Here is a 21,739-nt window from a genome sequence, read left to right on the forward strand (position 1 = left end):
CATCTCTATTATGGTGGTGCAGTTAAGTAGCTTAAGTTAGATCAATCAGCTATTTACTACTGGAGAACGGTTGGTCAAAGTTTAACAGAACAATGCACTTGAAAACAATTAATGAGAACAAGGGAGTTTTATTAAATCTGATAGCACAATCAAAAGTTATGATTGATTCGGTGGGTAAAGAGGGGACTGGTGGCTTTTAATGAATTGAAAAGATTTGTCAAACCTACGGACAAAAATCGAAGTTACTCACCATCAGTTACACCTGTCAGCCTAAGCTAACAAACCCCTTATTTCACTTGCTTGTCTTCTACTATTGCAGCTGTGCATTTCAGCAAAGTTAAGTTCCTCTTTCATCTTCTCCCTCCTGACTTTTCTATTTCTTAACACAGTCCTGTGTCCCTACTTGTATAAATCTTTGTCAACGTAAACAGATTAGACAATTTTGGAAACCCAGTAGCACTGTATGTTTAATTCAAGTAGTGAATACTGCTGACCCACAATTGTGTAAGATGGTCTTCTTGTTTCAGCCCCTGTTTCAGGACCTTCACTCAACTCCCAAGATTGTTTCACATCTGATAATCTGAAATGAAAAGCAATGAGTTACTGTCAGCATGCTATGAACTGTCTAACTTTGCATAAACCATAACATAAAGCTTGTTCTAAAATGATATTCAAGTGTCTTTAGATCTAAGTGATGAAGTTTAAGTGAAGTTGATTCCTGTTCTTTTTATAGAGAAAAAGAAAAATCAGCTATTTACTGGAACACCTCAATGAATGTGAAACAGGAGACCTGTGATGTGGACGCAAATATCATGGAGAAAACTGTAAATATTAAGGAGGAGGACCGTCAGTGGGAGTCCATCTACCTTAAACAGGAAAGTCTGAGCATCAAGGAGGAGAACAGTGAACTGCAGTCAGTGGGCAGTAAAGAAGAACCTGAAGAGACATCTGCCAGTATTGAGTCACATAACCATACAAATCTGGACAGTGTAAAAGAAGAAAACCTTCATGATGGGTGTCAAGATGGAGTGGTGACAGGGTTAGACTCTTCTCAAAGCAGACAATGTTCATCTCCAGAGCCTTCTATCAATGTGAAGACTGAATCATTAGAGTCTGAACCAAAGAGAGATGAGGAACCTACATCTGTTAGGACTCAGAAAAATAAGCGACCAGCTACAAAGAAATCTAGAAAAAGTAAGTGCAAAATAAAAATGTGTAAGTTTTAGAGTGGAGTTTATGAACTTGAAAGATTGGGTCTTGTGATTTTTATGAGAAACTTAGAAATGGAGTGAAAATACTTTTTTAATTGTGTGTTTAAATGTAGTTTGAGATTTCATCTTTTGTCATGTAAGGTTTAGCAATTTGCTATTCTTCCATTATAGTGACTTTATGCAAAAGTCCTCAGCATGTCCTCAATGAAGAGTGCTACACAAATGTCCAAGAGCAAGACAAAGGTAGTGATTCCGCTGGAATTTCCTTGGAATCCATATTAATTCCTGTTAATAATGTGGTCCGATCTTCAACTAAGCTCCAATTACAGACGACCACAGTTGTCCTAAACTACTGTAATATCTCACAAACAATTGAAACTTCTTGTCAGTCCTGAACACATCATTTAAACATTCACAGTCCACTCCGTGACCCTGCTATCTTTACAGACTGGTTGACCCTTCTTTAACAGTAATGACCTCCACAAAATTTTTTGTAGCTACTGATCAGCAATGAATTTTAACCAATTCCTTCATCCAAACCTTTCAGTTCCTTCATCCCTGTGAGGTCTTTTCTGATGAGTTCTCTTTAAGTCAGGCCACAGCATCGCATGTCTCTTATTGGCCATTCCAGAACACCAGTTACCGTATGTTTAACTCTTTCTGTTCTGGATTTCTACCTGTGTTTGGGCTCATTGTCCTGTTTCATCACTCAACTTTTGTTAAGCTCCTACTATCCTGATATTTTTCTGTCAGATTTCTTGATAATATTTTCAATTCAGTGACCGTTGATCATGTCTAGTTTTCCAGGCCATGAAGAAACATGCAGGCCAAACCATGATGCTCCCTTCACCTTGATGATTTAGTATTTGTTTTACCTCCAAACATGGTGTTGCATGTTTTGACCAAAGAGTTCAACTATTGTCTCATTCATTCACATAACATTGTCTGTTCTGGAACATCAAGATGTTCTTTTACAAGTTTTAAGATGTGCAGTGATGGGTATGCTAGATTGCATTGATTTCCTTAGTGTTGTCCTTTTGTAGACAACATTCTTACGCTTTTCTCCACATGGACAGAGATGTTCTCAAGTCCCGGAGATTTCCGCTGGCCCTTTGCTCTGCCTGTTTGTGTTCCTATTCACCTCTGCTTTCATGCTGTGATCTTTGTGGGTTGCCCATTCCAGTAGTGAGTTTCCTACTTTTTTTGTACACAGTATGGGTTTCTATGCATTGACGGCCAACCAGGTCTTCCAAAATTCTTTTATCACGTTTGCCAACTTTACACATCTCTGCAGTTCTTCTAACGTTCGTTTGACATACTTAAAGAAGTATCGAGATGAAACGTCAAACTTTTGGATTACACATTGAAGCGCTGGATTGGAGAAATAACAGACTGACATGCTGACATCATTCTTGTATCATAAAGCGAGAAAGGCTTTGTGTTCTCTGCTAGTCTGTGCTACTTCTGTGTGAGTGTGCATTAAATATAACTTTTGCTCCTAAACACTTTGGTTTTTTTGGTAGCTATTAAGGAGCAGTGAAGCAGTTTTAATAATTTTTAACGTTTTTTCTATTTACAACTGTGTTTTTTTTTTTGTTTTTTTTGTTTTGTGATTCACACAACAGCAGGTGTTACTCCAGTCTTACTCCAATCTTTGGGTTTGTGGGGCAGAGAGTGGAGAAAGCTTTTGTAGTTGCCAGCAAGTCAGTGTGATAGCAATACACAGGCAAGAGTAACTGCAGTTTCTTAGCAGAAAGAAGTTAAACATTTTACATATGATGCAGAATGGATTCAAAGTAATTAAGAAAATCTCTGCAATCGGAAAATAAGGAGGTAGAAAGAAGCTGCAAAGGAACAAAAAAAGAATATCTGAATAATTAATTTAAGATGAAAAACCCCAATGCTAACAGTAGTGCATTTGTGAGCAACTATTAGGAAACATGTGAGGGTCTCTAAAAGACAATTAAAGAGAAATATTGCACCCAAAGACATTCTTTCAGTATTTTAGGAGTAAAAGAACAGTTAAGGAGGAAGTGAAGTGCCGCATGAACAATAAAGGGGAATTACAATACACAGATAGTGAAATATGAAATGCTGCAAACTTTCCACTTTCTGAAAATTTTATGTCTGAAAAAGTGGATAACCTTTCAGTTGTAACAGGGACTACTAAGGAGGTACTGAGGGATTTGGAAATTGTAGAGAGAGAAGTGCTGCCGAGAATAAATTGGTTGAAATGAAACAGATCTCCAGTAACAGATGCTATTTATCCTCAAATGCCAACGGAGGTTATTAAATATATATATTAAACTTTGATGAATATTTTTAGGTAGTCACTGCACACTCGGACAATTTCTTTGAACTGGATGATGTAATCCCATTATATAAAAAGGGTGCTTGGGAAAATTGAAGTATGAACAGGTCAGTAAGCTTAACACGCATTACAGGAAAATGAATAATAGGAATTATTAAGGAAAAGATTGAGCGACACATGGCAAGATTTTTACTAAACAGTTAGCATGGATTCAGATGAGGGAGGTTGAGTTTTACTAATGTGCTGGAATTCTGTGAAGAACCAACCAAAGGATATGATCAAAGTGGAACATATGATATTTATCTGGACTTTCAGAAAGTAACTGATAAGGTGCCACTTAAACTAAAAGAAGTGAAAGTTCAGGGTGTGGTGTGCAGATCCATATTACTAACCGAGAATGCTAAACCGGATGATGGACGCAGGCACATCCGGCCATGGGCCGTAGCTGCAAAAAGACGTACTGCGCAGGCGCAAGAAAGGGCGGACGGGATACACACCAAGAGGGGGATTTAACAAGCCCCTGGAACACAAAAAAAAAGAACACAAAACCACCCCACACACCCTACAAGCAACGGACGGGACACACACAAAGAGGGGGATTCAACAAGCCCCTGGAACACAAAACGAAAGAAGACGCTCGCTCAACAACAATCCTCACCCCCCCCCCCCCCCCCCAATCAATAAGAAGTGACACCCAAAGCCACATATCTAAAGGAAACGTCCATATTAAACATACGTCATCTCAAAACCTTCACACTAGGCAGCATAGGTGGATCTCCTTAAAATAAAGCACTATTAACCGTTCAACTGGAGAAAAGGCTCCATATTAACAGTGAGTGCGATCCTCCTTATTACTTATACATATTTCGCACGCTGAGGAACAAACAAGTCATGCATACACGGTCACGGGTACAAAATGATTCGGATCGGATAACGGGACCAAACACACGAACACGAATGAAACCAAAAAAATACACGGCGGCGCATACAACGCGCTTCGGAAAATACGTGAGAAAAAATGTCTCGGATCAAAAAACGCAAAGCTCAAGTAACCCCGTTACAGAGACGTGCCCAAATGAACAGACACATTGAACGTAGATGCATACAGCGCGCATCTCAAAGTGCTGCATCAAAACAAGTACGATTTCAAAAGAAAGAGCTTGCGTCTCAGACATACAAAAAAGGGAGCAAAGCAACGCGCATATGACCGGCCAGAAAACAAGCAAGCAGGACTCAAAAAGCAGAAAGCTCAACTGACCGACATACAAAAACGGACAAGGCACGATACAAACAATGCACGACGTAGAGTGAAACGGACTTTGCGCAAAGCGGAGGCGGATCAATTAAAAATCAAAAATAGCGCGTCACAAATAATGGATATACAACAACGCGGCACTCAAACACCACAAGCAAAACCTGCCCGTCGCAGACATCAACACCAGACGTCTGCTAAACGCTTACGCCAGTTGGCTGACAACGCTTTCAATAATGAGTCCACTATTGAGGAAAATTCATTGGGATTAATGAATGTCATTTGCAATCATTGTCATTCACTTAACTTCACAGAAGAAACAACTGGCAATACAAATAATGAATTTACACGTTGTTGTCAAAAGGGTCAGATTAGACTGCCTCCTTTACATTCATATCCTGAATATCTACAGAAGCTTCTAACTAAGGATGTGCCTGAAAGTAGAAACTTTATGAACTGCATTAGATCCTACAATAGTTCATTTGCTTTTGCATCTACCGGAGTACATGTCAGGCCACCAAAAGGCAATGGCCCATACTGCTTTCGCATATGTGGTTAACACAACGCACTATATTATGTCCAAAAAATATTAATGTTAATCACATTAATAACCAGGTCATTTCATTACTTCCTGCAGAGACACGGCTCTTTCTAAGCTCTGACAAAGTTGACTCTGATGACGACAATGAACATCTGAATTTCCCATTAGAATATTTGAACACTATTAACCCGGCCGGATGACCACAACACAACCTTACCCTTAAAAACGGAACAATAATCATGCTATTAAGAAACCTTAACACTAAACAGGGTTTATGCAATGGCACACGTTTAGTCGTCAACACCATAACACACGATGTTATTCAAGCAACAGTTCTTTCAGATTCACATGCTAACAATACTGTTCTCATTCTTGGAATTGACCTTACGAGTTCTGACCTAGAATTACCTTTTACATTGAAACACCGACAGTTCCCCATTAAACCTGCATTTGCCATGACCATCAACAAATCACAAGGACAAACCATGGACAAGGTTGGCATCTACCTCTCTGAACCCGTTTTTGGACATGGACAACTTTATTTTGCCTTCTCATGTGTTCGACGTTCATCTCACACCATCTTTACTACTAATGTTGTATACAGAGAAATATTCCAATAAAACATTACTCTATGCCAAACACTCTATTTTGTATTTATATAGGCATCATCCAAACCTGCACACTATTCTATATCTAATTCATACATCTCACTCTTTGTCATGCCCCAACACCAGGGGTTGGCAAGCGAAGCGAGCAGGGGGCGGAGCCCCCTAGTGGGTGCAGAATTGGCTAAACACAGGAAGTAGAGGGTTATGGTGCAAGAAACCCTATCAGAACTGAGTGGTTGTAAGAGGCGTGTCCTACAAGTGCCAGTGTTAGGGCCACTGCTATATACAGTTAGGTCCATAAATTTTTGGACAGGGACAACTTTTTTCTAATTTTTGTTCTGTACGTTACCACAATGAATTTTAAATGAAACAACTCAGATGCAGTTGAAGTGCAGACTTTCAGCTTTAATTCAGTGGGTTGAACAAAAAGATTACATAAAAATGTGAGGGAACTAAAGTATTTTTTTAACACAATCCCTTTATTTCAGGGGCTCAAAAATAATTGGACAATTGACTCAAAGGCTATTTCATGGGCAAGTCCATCATTATGTCATTATCAATTAAGTAGATAAAAGGCCTGGAGTTGATTTGAGGTGTGGTGCTTGCAGTTGTCTCTGTCCAAATATTTATGGACCTAACTGTAAGTATATTGTCACACACATGCGATTTGGAGACAGCTGAAGGGCCTAAATGAAAGTAATACCATGCCAGACCTGGGGGTGGCAGGGTGCACTGACTGTCTTGCTCAATCTCTTGCAGACAATTCATGGAAAATCCTGCAGGGTTCAGGCCCCAATGACCGACTTCTGGTCTGTGGCCATCTTGTCTCCCCTCCTCCCGTTGCGGTGACGTGCCTCCGGGCAGCCTCGCAGATGCCGCGGTCTATCGAGCTGCAGCGACTCCTTCTCTGCAGCTCCTCCTGCTGCCGCCGCGCTGAGGAAGCCCCGTAATTCAGCATGTGTCTGCCAACAATGCAGATCTGGGCAGTCCCAGCCTGCAACACAGAACATAAATCCGACCCCGCAGGGCCGACCATCGTTGGACAGGGCACTTACCTCCCGGGTCTTGTTTGTCCGAGGTGCCTGCCTCGGCATGGCCTTCCTAGACACAATGCCGTCCCAGACATCCTCAGCCACAGCGCGCTAGTAGGAACCTGCTGAACTCCAGCAATGCCCATTTGTCGTCCTTCCGCACCAAGGGGAAACGGCCCTTCTGTGGACCGGTGGCGGTCCATGGGGTGAATCACTCCCACGGGATTGTGAGTGTGCCGCTCCTGCTGCGCGTGTGTGGGCTTACCTGCTGCGCCGGACTGCCCACAAAATTATTTTTAGTGATGTGTCCCCGCCTTATAACAGGCAGAGAGTCCCATTTGGGATGCCATTGTGGGAAGCAACCCAGATACAGACAGGTAGACATGGTTTTATCACCCAACACACATTTACAGTGCATCCTAAATGGATTAAATTCATTTTTTTCCTCAGAATTCTACACACAACACCCCATAATGACAACATCAAAAAAGTTTACTTGAGGTTTTTGCAAATTTATTAAAAATAAAAAAACTGAGAAATCCCATGTACATAAGTATTCACAGCCTTTCCTTAATACTTTGTCGATGCACCTTTGGCAGCAATTACAGCCACAAGTCTTTTTGAATATGATGCCACAAGCTTGGCACACCTATCCTTGGCCAGTTTCGCCCATTCCTCTTTGCAGCACCTCTCAAGCTCCGTCAGGTTGGATGGGAAGCGTCGGTGCACAGCCATTTTAAGATTTCTCCAGAGATGTTCAATCGGATTCAAGTCTGGGCTCTGGCTGGGCAACTCAAGGACATTCACAGAGTTGTCCTGAAGCCACTCCTTTGATATCTTGGCTGTGTGCTTAGGGTCGTTGTCCTGCTGAAAGATGAACCGTCGCCCCAGTCTGAGGTCAAGAGCGCTCTGGAGCAGGTTTTCATCCAGGATGTCTCTGTACATTGCTGCAGTCATCTTTCTCTTTATCCTGACTAGTCTCCCAGTCCCTGCCGCTGAAAAACATCCCCACAGCATGATGCTGCCACCACCATGCTTCACTGTAGGGATGGTATTGGCCAGGTGATGAGCGGTGCCTGGTTTCCTCCAAACGTGACGCCTGGCATTCACGCCAAAGAGTTCAATTTTTGCCTCATCAGACCAGAGAATTTTCTTTCTCATGGTCTGAGAGTCCTTCAGGTGCCTTTTGGCAAACTCCAGGCGAGCTGCCATGTGCCTTTTACTAAGGAATGGCTTCCGTCTGGCCACTCTACCATACAGGCCTGATTCGTGGATTGCTGCAGAGATGATTGTCCTTCTGGAAGGTTCTCCTCTCTCCACAGAGGACCTCTGGAGCTCTGACAGAGTGACCATCAGGTTCTTGGTCATCTCCCTGACTAAGACCCTTCTCCCCCGATCACTCAGTTTAGATGGCCGGCCAGCTCTAGGAAGAGTCCTGGTGGTTTCGAACTTCTTCCACTTACAGATGATGGAGGCCACTGTGTTCATTGGGACCTTCAAAGCAGCAGAAATTTTTCTGTAACCTTCCCCAGATTTGTGCCTCGAGACAATCCTGTCTAGGAGGTCTACAGACAATTCCTTTGCTTTCATGCTTGGTTTGTGCTCTGACATGAACTGTCAACTGTGGGACCTTATATAGACAGGTGTGTGCCTTTCCAAATCATGTCCAGTCAATTGAATTTACCACAGGTGGACTCCAAATAAGCTGCAGAAACATCTCAAGGATGATCAGGAGAAACAGGATGCACCTGAGCTCAATTTTGAGCTTCATGGCAAAGGCTGTGAATACTTTATGTACATGTGCTTTCTCAGTTTTTTTATTTTTAATAAATTTGCAAAAATCTCAAGTAAACTTTTTTCACGTTGTCATTATGGGGTGTTGTGTATAGAATTCTGAGGAAAAAAATGAATTTAATCCATTTTGGAATAAGGCTGTAACATAACAAAATGTGGAAAAAGTGATGCGCTGTGAATACTTTCCGGATGCACTGTATATGTGTGTGTGTGTGTGTATATATATATATATATATATATATATATATATATATATATATGCATAGGTCTGATCACAAGCTGATATTTGGGAGGTGTTTTCTCTTTCTATTATTTTGTCCAATCTGTATCTCATGTCTTGAGTGGGCGTGGCAGATGTTTGCCGACTTGCCGACCTACCTCAAGCGCTACCTGATAGATGACCATCCAGATATCAGACTGTGATCAGACCTATTCATGTAATACTCTGATCTTCACCCTGTCAAGTAAGTGAACATCTGAGACTTTGCCTTGGGCGCTGACATCGGAGGTTTGATCCCCACAAGGGGAAGTAAAAGTGCGTACACGTGATGATCCCCAATCAGGGTGAAACATGTGTTGTGTACTCTGTGCATTATTTGGAAGATATCATTATATATCTTCTATATATATAAAGGAGAGTTGGGATCCGTGTGACTGTGTGTTTGTGGAGGGACGAAGCGTTAAGGCGGGTGTTGGAGTCACGTGATCATCTCCCTTCCCATTCACCTCATTTCATTCACTTCATTTCGCTCCGAGCTGAGCTCCGCAGCTGACGCGGTCTTGCCGTCCTTTCTCCTTTACTGATTTACTGTTTCGTAGACGCGGTGCCTGCGGTGGGTTGGCGCCCTGCCCGGGATTGGTTCCCTGCCTTGCGCCCTGTGTTGGCTGGGATTGGCTCCAGCAGAACCCCGTGACCCTGTGTTTGGATTCAGCGGGTTGGAAAATGGATGGATGGATAGACGTGGTGCTTACTGAATAGTATTTTTTCCTTTAGTGTTTCTACTTAGTGTTTCTTAGTGTTTAGTAGAGGCGGTGTGCCAGTGTTCCCGGCGGTGTTGCGGTTTAGTGTTACTTTCTACTTCGTTTTTGTACTTTAGTGTTTAATAATAAATAATAATAATTCATTACATTTATATAGCGCTTTTCTCAGTACTCAAAGCGCTAAAATAATGAGTGATACTTAGCTGATAGCAGTGTAGAAGCAGCACAGCACAACGGAGCCGGTAGGACAGGCGGGTGTGGTAGCGTAGGTGAGCGGCGATAGCAAGCAGCAGAAAGCACAGCAGCAGGAGGAGGAAGCAGGATTTGGATGTTCCAATACACAGCCATAAACAGTAACGCTTGGTAATGTCAGGCGTAATCGTCCCAGAGCCATAAGCCAGGTTAGTATGAACATCAGATCAGTTCCCGGTCGTAGGGTACTGTAAGATGAAACAGGAGCAGATCAGCATAGCGAATATAATCACGGAGACGGATCATCCCGAGGTGCTAGATCGCCAGGTACAAAGAAATGTTCGTAGGTCTCGTCCTGTGATCCACAGACTCAGCTGTTCCCAGTAAAGTGGAGTCCATAAAATATGTAAATATTAAGCCAAATCCATGCAATTCGAGTCAGCTGTATCCACGAACTATACGTACAATAAATGAAATAAAACAAGCGTAAGAAAATGCAGAATTAAGGGAATTTTGCGAAAAGTGTTGTTAACAGGGAGGAGCGGCAACAACAAGCGTGCGCCAGCGTCCCCTCACCTGCTACAATAAAGCAGTTATAATAAAGAAGTTTAGTAGACTTTTACTTTATCTCATTTAGTGTTCTTCCCGGCGGTGTTGCCGTTTTTAGTGTTAGTGTCTACTTAGTGTTTGTGTTTAGTGTCATGGAAGGAGTGATCTTACCACTGTCAAATTTTGCAATGAATGAGTTGGTAAATAATGATTATTTATCAACAGATCACATGAGCAAATTCAACGAAATTTTAGCTGCGCATACAATTTTCCAACCTCAACAGGTTTTGCTATTGTGGCCTCCAGACATACCTATAATGCCCATTCCACAAAATGCAAAACATATTCAAATATTACCTTCTGCAGCTACTGAACAAGTGACTCACTGGGTGTGTACCTATTATGATGGTGCAGTAATTCATGTCTATGACAGTTTAAACGCTGATAAAAAATTCAATCTCACCGAAGAGCAGCTTCGTTTCCTTCATGCTTTGTTTCCTTACAAACCTCCCATAGTCTATGAATACGCACAGCAACAATTAAATCATACAGATTCTGGTGTATTCTCAATTGCATTTGCTGTGTGTATTTCTTTAGGTATTGACCCAAGTGATCAAGTTTTTACTATTTCTTCAATGTGAAATCACAAATAATTTTTGTTACTCGACAATTGCTTCCATTCCCTGTCGAAAGTAGCCGACGGGCGACACCAGTTACAAGTATTCAGTGCGTTCAAAGACCTGTACGAAGTACGGCCAGTAACACAGTCACTCATAAAAGGGGAGATGAGTCGGTGCAGGAAATGAGTATTGAAACTACCTTGGAAGACATGCAATCAACGAGGCGATTAAACGGATCTCAAGAGACGTCTTCTAGGTTGGAAAAAAGCGCTTGGCTGCCAAAACCATATGTATATATAAATAAAAATGTAAATGTTCGTTTGTTCAAAACCTTAACTCTCTGAAAGTTCTTTACCGATTGCTTTGAAATTTTGACACAACGTTGCATTCGAATACGCGCGTGTCTTTATATACATATTATATAGATGTCACACCTGTGACAGGTAAAAACATGCTTTTTTTGAAAACACAGCGCCATCTGTTGGATGTAAAAGCAACACACGCTATACTAAATATTTTACGATTCTATTTCAATGTTTCGATCAAATACATTTGTAAGTACGTGAATAAAGGCAGTGACATGGCAGTTTTTGGCGTGCAACCAGAAAGAAGTGATAGGAATGCGGTCATACATATAGATGAAATCGCACAGTATTAGGCTGGAAGATACATAAGCAGCAATGAAGCTGTATGGCGAATTCTTTCATTTCCCATACATGAACGAAGTCCAGATGTTGTTCACTTAGCAGTACATCTAGAAAATGGACAACGCGTTTATTTCACAGCTGCAAATGTGCAACAAATAGCCCTTAATCCACCGGCTACAACGTTAACTGCTTTCTTTACGTTATGTCAAAATGACGTGTTTGCGAAAACACTGCTGTATTCGGAAGTGCCTACGTATTACACATGGAATGCGAGTAGAAAATCATTTGAGCAACGCAAACGAGGAGAGCGAGTCAACGGACAACCTGGCATATTCAAAGAAACTACGATAGGCAGACTGTACACCTTGCATCCCAATCAAGATGAATGCTTCTTTGTTCACATGCTGTTGGTAAGTATGCCCGGTCCAACGTCTTTCCAGCAATTGAGAATTGTCAACAGCGTTACACATGCCACTTTCCAAAGTACATGTCAAGCTCTGAATTTATTGGAGAACGACTGACACTGGGATGTATACATTAATGACGCGTGCAACACGTCACATCCAAATCAAATTCGTGCATTGTTTGCAATCATATTGACCGCCTGCTCTCCTTCATCTCCAACACAGTTATGGGAGAAATATAAATCGCACATGGCTGAAGGTATTTTCCATCCAATACGTAAGTAAAATTCAAATATAAACATGGATTTCACAGCAGAAATCTACAACTAAGCGTTGATAATGATTGAAGGTTTGTGCTTAGAAATTGCGAACAAAGTTCTCAATCAATTGGGAATGCCATCACCGAATTGATCAGCTGCTGCTTCGTTTTGATGTAGAATTGTGTCGTGAACAAAATTACAACACGGGTGATCTTTTGTCGTATGTACAATCAAATATTCCTAAGCTAACGCTTCAGCAAAAAGACATTTACGATCAAATAATGCGAACTGTCAATAACTGGGTTGGAGAAATCTGGAAATTGGGAACGGAAATGTGCCGGTTGATCTGACCTCGGGACGAATTTCATTGCCTCATAGCTTCTGCAATTTAGTGACGTCAAAAGAAGAATTGGTTGAAAAGTATTTTCCAATATTCAAACCAATTCTAAGAATCACGATTGGCTGAGTAAACAAGCTATTCTTGCGGCCAAAAACAAAAACGTCTACAAACTTAACAATATTATTCAGTCTAACATTCTGCACAGACAATGGAACAACAAAAAATATTGTATACCCACAAACATTGTGAAATTAAGCATATTAGAAACGTACACACACACACATATATACAGTATACATACACATATACATCTATACTAATAAAAGGCAAAGCCCTCACTGACTCACTCATCACTAACTCTCCAACTTCCCGTGTAGGTAGAAGGCTGAAATTTGGCAGGCTCATTCCTTACAGCTTACTTACAAAAGTTAAGCAGGTTGCATTTCGAAATACTACACATAACGGTCCTAACGGTTGACAACGTCTGCCATGTTAAACTTTCTTATTTATGGCCCCATCTTCACGAAATTTGGTAGGCGGCTTCCCTGCGCTAAACAAAACCGATGTACATACTTATTTCGGTGGTATGACACCACTGTTGGCTGCCATATTGAACTTTCCATCGGTCTTTGTTACTTAATGGGCCCATCTTCAAGAAATTTGGTACGCGGGTTCCCAACGCTAACTGAATCCTACTTACGTACATATGTACGTCCATAGCCTGCAGCTCGGTCCACACTCTGAATCCTCCAGGCACTGCTGAGCATAATCTAATTTTGAACGTTGGGGCACCAATAATGTTACTGAGAAACTTACAGCCACCGAATCTTTGTAACGGCACGAGACTTCATGTCACATGCCTGCAAAAGAACCTAATTGAGGCAACTATTTTTACTGGCGGTGGCTCAGGGGAGAGAGTTTTTATTCCTCGCATCCCTGTTATACCCTCTGATCTCACATTTCAGTTCAAACGCCTCCAATTTCCAGTAAGGCTCTGCTTCGCAATGACAATTAATAAGTCTCAGGGAAAGACCCTACAAAAGGTTGTCATTGATTTGAGGCAACTAAGTCAGTAGATCCACGTCTATATATATATATGGCTATCAGATGAAAACGCCACCAACAGACACTTGGACATAAACCCAGCATATGCCAACTTAAGAAGGACATATAAACAATGATTAAACTATACAACCCCCCCCCCCCTTGATCATACTGACTTAGTTACCGCCACCCACCCCCCCATTTCCCCCCCCCCATACTGAATGTGTTGCTATATATTGCCTTTGATTCTTGTAAGTCTAAGCATTATCCTCTGATGAAGACCCCTGATAGGGGTTGAAAGCTCAGGAATAAAACTATTATATAATACGTGATTCGTTTTTTCTCCCTTCGTGGATCTCCAACTGCAAATATGCAAACCGTATCACAGACCTTCTCTTCCATATATATATATATATATATATATATATATATATATATATATATATATATATATATATATATATATATATATATACAGTGATCCCTCGCTATATCGCGCTTCGCCTTTCGCGGCTTCACTCTGTCGCGGATTTTATATGTAAGCATATTTAAATATATATCGCAGATTTTTTGCTGGTTCGCGGATTTCTGCAGACAATGGGTCTTTAATTTCTGGTACATGCTTCCTCAGTTGGTTTGCCCAGTTGATTTCATACATGGGACGCTATTGGCAGATGGCTGAGAAGCTACCCAACTTACTTTTCTCTCTCTCTCTCACTTCCGCTTACTTTCTCTGATCCTGACATAGGGGGATTGAGCAGGGGGACTGTTTGCACACCTAGACGATACGGACGCTCGTCTAAAAATGCTGAAAGATTATCTTCACGTTGCTACCTTCTGTGCAGCTGCTTCGTGAAGTGACATGCTGCACGGTGCTTCGCATACTTTAAAGCTCAAAGGGCACGTATTGATTTTTGCTTGTTTGTTTTTCTCTCTATCTCTCTCTTTCTCTGCTCCTGACGGAGGGGGTGTGAGCTGCCGCCTTCAACAGCTTTGTGCCGCGGTGCTTCGCATACTTAAAAGCCAAACAGCCCTATTGATTTGTTTGCTTTTCTCTGTCTCTCTCCGACATTCTGTGCTCCTGATGCGCACTCCTTTGAAGAGGAAGATATGTTTGCATTCTTTTAATTGTGAGATGGAACTGTCATCTCTGCCTTGTCATGGAGCACAGTTTAAACTTTTCAAAAAGAAACAAATGTTTGTTTGCAGTGTTTGAATAACGTTCCTGTCTCTCTACAACCTCCTGTGTTTCTGCGGAAATCTGTGACCCAAGCATGACAATATAAAAATAACCATATAAACATATGGTTTCTACTTCGCGGATTTTCTTATTTCGCGGGTGGCTCTGGAACGCAACCCCTGCAATGGAGGAGGGATTACTGTATGTATATATATATATATATATATATATATATATATATATATATATATATATATTGTGTATATATATATACTGTATATATATACATACTGTATATATATACAGCCTGCGGTGACTGACTGACTAATAGATCAATGCACAGCCTATATCGCTGAAGCCTGAAACATTACATTTGAACAGTAGATACCTTTTCTGATGTAGGCACCCACTAACAAGGGATTTTTCGAAAACTCAACCCCTGGGGGGTGAAAAGCAGGGTTAAAATTTTTTAAAGTGACACCCATATATCAGAAATTATAACAGAGAAACACAAAAATTGGTATACAAACACTTCAATAAAAAAATAAAATAAACACGTATTTTTGGATTTTTCAAAATTCAGCCACTGCGGGGGGATGCAGGGTGTGCAAATTTGTATGGGAAAAAAAAATGAAAATAGGACTTTGGTCTTCAAACTTGATAAATATGCTCTACAAAATAAATAAATAAACACATACTTCATTGTTTTTCAAAATTTAACCCCTGAGGGGGTGAAAAGGAGGGATAAACATTTTTAAACTAACACCCGTATATTAGACTCTACTTAAATGAGCTACTCAAGAATTAGTATACAGACTCTTCAATACATAAAAATAAACACCTATTTCAATACTTAATAAATACGTGCTTCTACATTAAAACATTTTAATTTTCGTCTTTTTAACATGTACACCAATTGTGTAATTATTGTGTAATTATAAGCTACTAAGAATTGTAACAAAATAAGCGCTGCTGAGAATATAAGCAGCAGCTCAGCACCAGCTGCTTCATTCTAAATGCAACATTTGTCTGTCTAGGCAACACGTCTGCACGTTTGATATTACTTTCGGTTCTATTTTCTAATTTTTAAAACTGTACTTTTCAATAGAACTTTTTCCTATTAATACACTTATTAAATAGATATCGCTATCATAGGAATATCTATTTGTGATATCTATTGTGATATTTGTTTATTCTATTCGATATCCTCATAAATATAATATTTTTAGCATTTCAACCTTCTTTCTCTCAGATCACACACGCTTTTAAAAAATATCTCTTACAGCTACTATTTTGTCCCACAAATATTATTTATTTCAGTATAACACAAAGGGTGATGAAATTTTGACTATTAGTGGGGAAATGAAATGCCATGCTGTCATTCCCATTATAGGAGACGGGGCTTGATTATTTCGGAGTCTGACTTTTTTAATGTACAGTACCCAGGAAATGACAATGTAAATATGTGAGCAAATCATTAGGTTTGTACTGTAGTTGACAACTGGAGGAATTTTCGATTATGTCTCATGACAGCAATGGTGACAACTACTCCACATCAACTGAATAGTATGCCGATATGTTGCAGCCTTCGACTTTTGGTGGTCTATGCGAGCTAGAAGCTGCAGGGCGACTATTTCATTTTTCCTTTGAGGTTTATCGTAATGGCATTCTTTATGTAAAATCAGATGCTGAAGGTCATCCTGTGAGACGATTATGGTTTACACACAACCTCTCAAGCGGCCATTTTGACGCCTATGTTCCACATAATTCAATTAGATCTGAAATAACAAGTTCACATGTATCTAAAGCTAATTCTGTTGTTGTTGCCAAAAAGTTAACCAAGCGACGTTTAGAGAACCCACATCTTAACATTGCCCTCGGTCTCCATCGTCTTCCACAAATCAGCATTCTGATCACGCTTTGTCTATATTGCAACCATCGGTAGTAACCCCTTCTCAGAAGGGAAAGAACAGACGCAGAGCTAGATACACAAATGCAACAAGAAAGAACCAACTTAAAAGGCCCAGAAAAAAATGTACAAAATAACCCCATACCAATCTGTACAGCTGTGTCTCAACACCAAAAAAATCATCCTGAATCACATAGGCAAGTACTTGCCAATTATCAGCAGGTACATCCAGATAAACACAGACAGGCTGTGAGCAAGTAGCAGCACACACATCTTGAGCAGCATAAAGCAACTCAGTCTCGGTACAGTATAGGCAAGATAGAAAACAAGCATGAAAAGTTAAAGCTCTTTCATGTATGACATATGATCCAAACTTGGCATCCAAACATAGCTGCCCGAATTGCTCATTTTGAGACTGGCTGCTCCAGTGATGCTGCTGCGAAATCTACACCCACCCAAACTCTGTAATGGAACCAGGCTGCAGGTAACAGCATCAAAAAGCAATTTTGTTGAGGCGACAATATAGACCTGATGTGCTTGACGGTAGTCAATGCTCATACCGCGCATACGCTTCATACCCTGTGACTTCCCCTTTGAATTCAAGAGATTGCAGTCTCCCCTTAAAGTCTGTTTTGCCATGTCCATCAATAAGTGTCAGGGTCTGACATTAGGTTTAGCCGGAGTGGACTTAAGGGAAGACTGTTTCTCACACGGTCAATTTTATGTTGCATGTTCAAGAGTCAGCTCACCCAGCAGTCTGGTCATTTTGGCACACGAAAAAAAGACTTGAAACATTGTTTATAAAGAAGTGCTCTAAACGTAGTATGCAAAGGGTTAAACTAGTTTTTGATGATCTGCTGACCTTTATCGAATTTCATGTGGACAAACTCACGGGCAAATTATATATTTAAAATAAAATATATAAATAAAAATAATACATATATATAAAAATATATATATCAAATAATAATATAATAATCATATCATATTATATTCCAATCAAATTAAAATTAATACAGTATTTTGTTTCATATATGAAACGGGTAATCCAGCTGGTGTGTGTACAGTATATATATATATATTGTGGCAGATTGCCGGGGTCATTACCTGGCCGGGATGCCTAAAAGGACCGGAAGGTGGCAGGAATAGCTTCAGGGCCACGAGGGGACAACCGCCCTGGGGCAGGAGAGGACCACGGGAAAAGAACAAAGAGCTTCTGGCCTGCTGGGACCCGTGGCCACCGCCAGGGGTCGCCTCAAGCCTCGTAGGACTCGAAAATAGTTACTTCCGCCACACTCGGCAAGATGGCGGAGGAACCTGCCAGGGATGCCCGGAATGCTTCCGGGGCAAAGAGCAGCACTTCCGCCACACCAGGAAGTGCTGCCGGAAGGACGTCATTAGACACCTGGAGCACATCCGGGCAGGAATAAAAGGGGCCACCTCCTAACAGTCGAAGAGCCAGAATTGGGAGTGGGAGTTAGACAAAGCTCCCAGGAAGAGATAGGCGGCCAAGGACTGAGAGAAAAAGGACTTTATTGGGGTGATTATTGCTTTATGCATTGTGTGGTGTTTTGGGACTGTGTTTATTATGATTAATAAATGTGTGATTGTGATAAAGATGTGGTTTCCGACGGGTGGTGTCCGGGCAAATATCACAATACCTCGGACGTCAGCGCTAGAGAACCTCGGACGTCAGCGCTAGAGGCGAAGCCCCTAACATTGTACCACGGCGTGTGGTTCGTTCATTTGACAGCATGTAGATCTGACATCCGAGGTTCGATTCCCGAGAGGGAGTGCAGTGAGTGTGTACGCCTGATGAGCCCAGAATTAGGGCGAAACACGTGTCGTGTACTCTTTGCATTATTTGACAGTAAACTATTTCAACCATTCTATGATCTGCTTCTCATAACTGACGGCATCGTGGCGGATGTTAGCCGACTTGCTGACCAACCATGAGCGTTACCTGGTAGGTAACCACCCATACAATCAGATTGTGATTCAGACTACGAATGCCGTGAATGTAATTACCCCGATCTACATGCTGTCAAATGAATGAACCACACGCCGTGGCACAATGTTAGGGGCTTCGCCTCTAGTGCTGACATGCGAGGTTCGATTCCCGAGAGGGAGTGCAGTGAGTGTGTACGCCTGATGAGCCCAGAATGAGGGCGAAACACATGTCGCGTACTCTTTGCATTATTTGACAGTAAACTATTTCAACCATTCTATGATCTGCTTCTCGCAACTGAAAGAGGGCACCGTGGTGGATGTTAGCCGACTTGCTGACCAACCACAAGCGTTACCTGGTAGGTAACCACCCATACAATCAGATTGTGATTCAGACTATGAATGCCATGAATATATATATATATATATATGTATATGTATATGTGTGTATATATATATATATATATATATATATATATATATATATATATATATATATATATATATATATAATATATGAGCCCGAAGAGGAAACGTGGGTTCCCTTTCCCATGGGCTCACCACCTATGGGAAGGGCCAAAGAGGTCGGGTGTAGTGTGAGTTGGGTGGTGGCCGAAGGCAAGGACCTTGGTGGTCCGATCCTCGGCTACAGAAGCTGGCTCTTGGGACGTGGAATGTCACCTCTCTGAAGGGGAAGGAGCCTGAGCTAGTGCGCGAGGTCGAGAGGTTCCGGCTATATATAGTCGGGCTCACCTTGATGCACAGTTTGGACTCTGGAACTAATCTCCTTGAGAGGGGCTGGACTTTCTACCACTCTGGAGTTGCCCCTGGTGAGAGGCGCCGAGCAGGTGTGGGCATACTTATTGCCCCCCGACTTGGAGCCTGTTCATTGGGGTTTACCCCGGTGGACGAGAGGGTAGCCTCCCTTCGCCTTCGGGTGGGGGGATGGGTCCTAACTGTTGTTTGTGCGTATGCACCGAACAGCAGTTTGGAGTACTCACCCTTTTTGGAGTCCCTGGAGGAGGTGCTAGAGGGCATACCTTCTGGAGACTCCCTTGTACTGCTGGGAGACTTCAATGCTCACGTGGGCAATGACAGTGAGACCTGGAAGGGCGTGATTGGGAGGAATGGTCCCCCCGATCTGAACCCGAATGGTGTTTTGTTATTCGACTTCTGTGCTCGTCACGGATTGTCCATAATGAACACCATGTTCAAGCATAGGAGTGTTCATATGTGCACTTGGCACCAGGACACCCTAGGCCTCAGTTCGATGAACGACTTTGTGGTCGTGTCGTCGGACTTGCGGCCGCATGTCTTGGACACTCGGGTGAAGAGAGGGGGGCGGAGCTGTCAACTGATCACCACCTGGTGGTGAGTTGGCTAAGATGGTGGGGGGGGGAGGCCGGTCAGGCCTGGTGGGCCCAAACGTGTTGTGAGGGTCTGCTGGGGACGTCTGGCAGAGTCCCGTCAGAAGTAGCTTCAACTCCCACCTCCAGCTGAACGTCGACCAGTCCCGAGGGAGGTGGGGGACATTGAGTCCGAATGTTTCGGTGGTTGCTGAGGCAAAAACTCGGGCGTAGAAGGAGTTTGGGGAGACCATGAAGAACGACATTCAGATGGCTTCGAGGAGATTCTGGTCCACCGTTCGGCGTCTCAGGAGTGGGAAGCAGTGCAGTGTCAACACTGTATATGGTGGGGATGGTGCGCTGCTGACCTCGAATCGGGACGTTGTGGGTCGGTGGGGGGAGTACTTCAAAAACCTCCTTATCCCTCTAACATGCCTTCCAATGAGGAAGCAGAGCCTGGAGACTTGGAGGTCACCGAGGTGGTCAAAAAACTCCTTGGTGGTAGGGCCCCGGGGGTGAATGAGATACGCCCGGAGTTCCTCAAGGCTCTGGATGTTGTAGGACTGTCTTGGTTGACACGCCTATGCAACATTGCATGGACATCGGGGACAGTGCCTTTGGATTGGCAGACCGGGGTGGTGGTCCCCCTCTTTAAGAAGGGGGACTGGAGGGTGTGTTCCAACTACAGAGGGATCACACTCCTCAGCCTCCCTGGAAAAGTCTATTCGGGGGTCCTTGAGAGGAGGGTCCGTCAGATAGTTGAAACTTGGGTTCAGGAGGAACAGTGTGGTTTTCATCCTGTTCGCGGAACAGTGGACCAGCTCTACACCCTTAGCAGGGTCCTGGAGGGTGTATGGGAGTTTGCCCAACCAGTCTACATGTGTTTTGTGGACTTGGAAAAGGCATTCACCCGTGTCCCTCTGGGAATCCTGTGGGGGGTGCTCCGGGAGTATGGGGTACCGGACCCCCTGATAAGAGCTGTTCGGTCCCTGTACAACCGGTGTCAGAGCTTGGTCCACATTGCCGGCAGTAAGTCGAACCTGTTTCCAGTGAGAGTTGGACTACGCCAGGGCTGCCCTTTGTCACCGATTCTGTTCATAACTTTTATGGACAGAATTTCTAGGCACAGCAGAGGCATTGAGGGGGTCTGGTTTGGTGGACTCAAGATTGGGTCACTGCTTTTTGCAGATGATGATGTCCCATTTGCTTCATTAGGCCGTGATCTTCAGCTCTCTCTGGATCGGTTCGCAGCTGAGTGTGAAGCGGCTGGGATGGGATTCAGCACCTCCAAATCCGAGACCATGGTCCTCAGCCAGAAAAGAGTGGCATGCCCTCTCAGGGTTGGGAGCGAGATCCTGCCCAAAGTGGAGGAGTTCAAGTATCTCGGGGTCTTGTTCATGAGTGAGGGAAGAATGGAGCGTGAGATTGACATGCGGATCGGTGCGGCGTCCGCAGTGATGCAGCTCTGCATTGGTCTGTCATGGTGAAAAGGGAGCTGAGCCATAAGGCAAAGCTCTCAATTTACCAGTCGATCTATGTTCCTACCCTCACCTATGGTCATGAGCTATGGGT

The 21,739-nt window shown here is 42.6% G+C and overlaps 3 protein-coding genes across 5 annotated transcripts in view; 2 read left to right on the forward strand and 1 right to left on the reverse strand.

Moving 5' to 3' along the window:
- LOC114668454 (zinc finger protein 883-like) overlaps positions 1–21,739 on the forward strand; it is a 492,666-nt gene that overhangs the window by 360,421 nt on the left and 110,506 nt on the right. The gene's annotated exons all lie outside the window — the stretch shown is intronic.
- The window catches only part of LOC114668248 (zinc finger protein 345-like), a 394,673-nt gene that overhangs the window by 360,379 nt on the left and 12,555 nt on the right, over positions 1–21,739 (forward strand). For both annotated transcript variants that reach the window (XM_028823925.2, XM_051925344.1), the window contains exon 4: positions 734–1,194. In XM_028823925.2, coding sequence (XP_028679758.2) covers positions 734–1,194 — 461 coding nt within the window. The remainder of the gene's footprint in view (positions 1–733; positions 1,195–21,739) is intronic.
- LOC114669347 (zinc finger protein OZF-like) overlaps positions 1–21,739 on the reverse strand; it is a 314,266-nt gene that overhangs the window by 238,142 nt on the left and 54,385 nt on the right. The window lies entirely within an intron of this gene.

Source organism: Erpetoichthys calabaricus, chromosome 1, assembly GCF_900747795.2.
Source record: "Erpetoichthys calabaricus chromosome 1, fErpCal1.3, whole genome shotgun sequence".
NCBI lineage: Eukaryota > Metazoa > Chordata > Cladistia > Polypteriformes > Polypteridae > Erpetoichthys > Erpetoichthys calabaricus.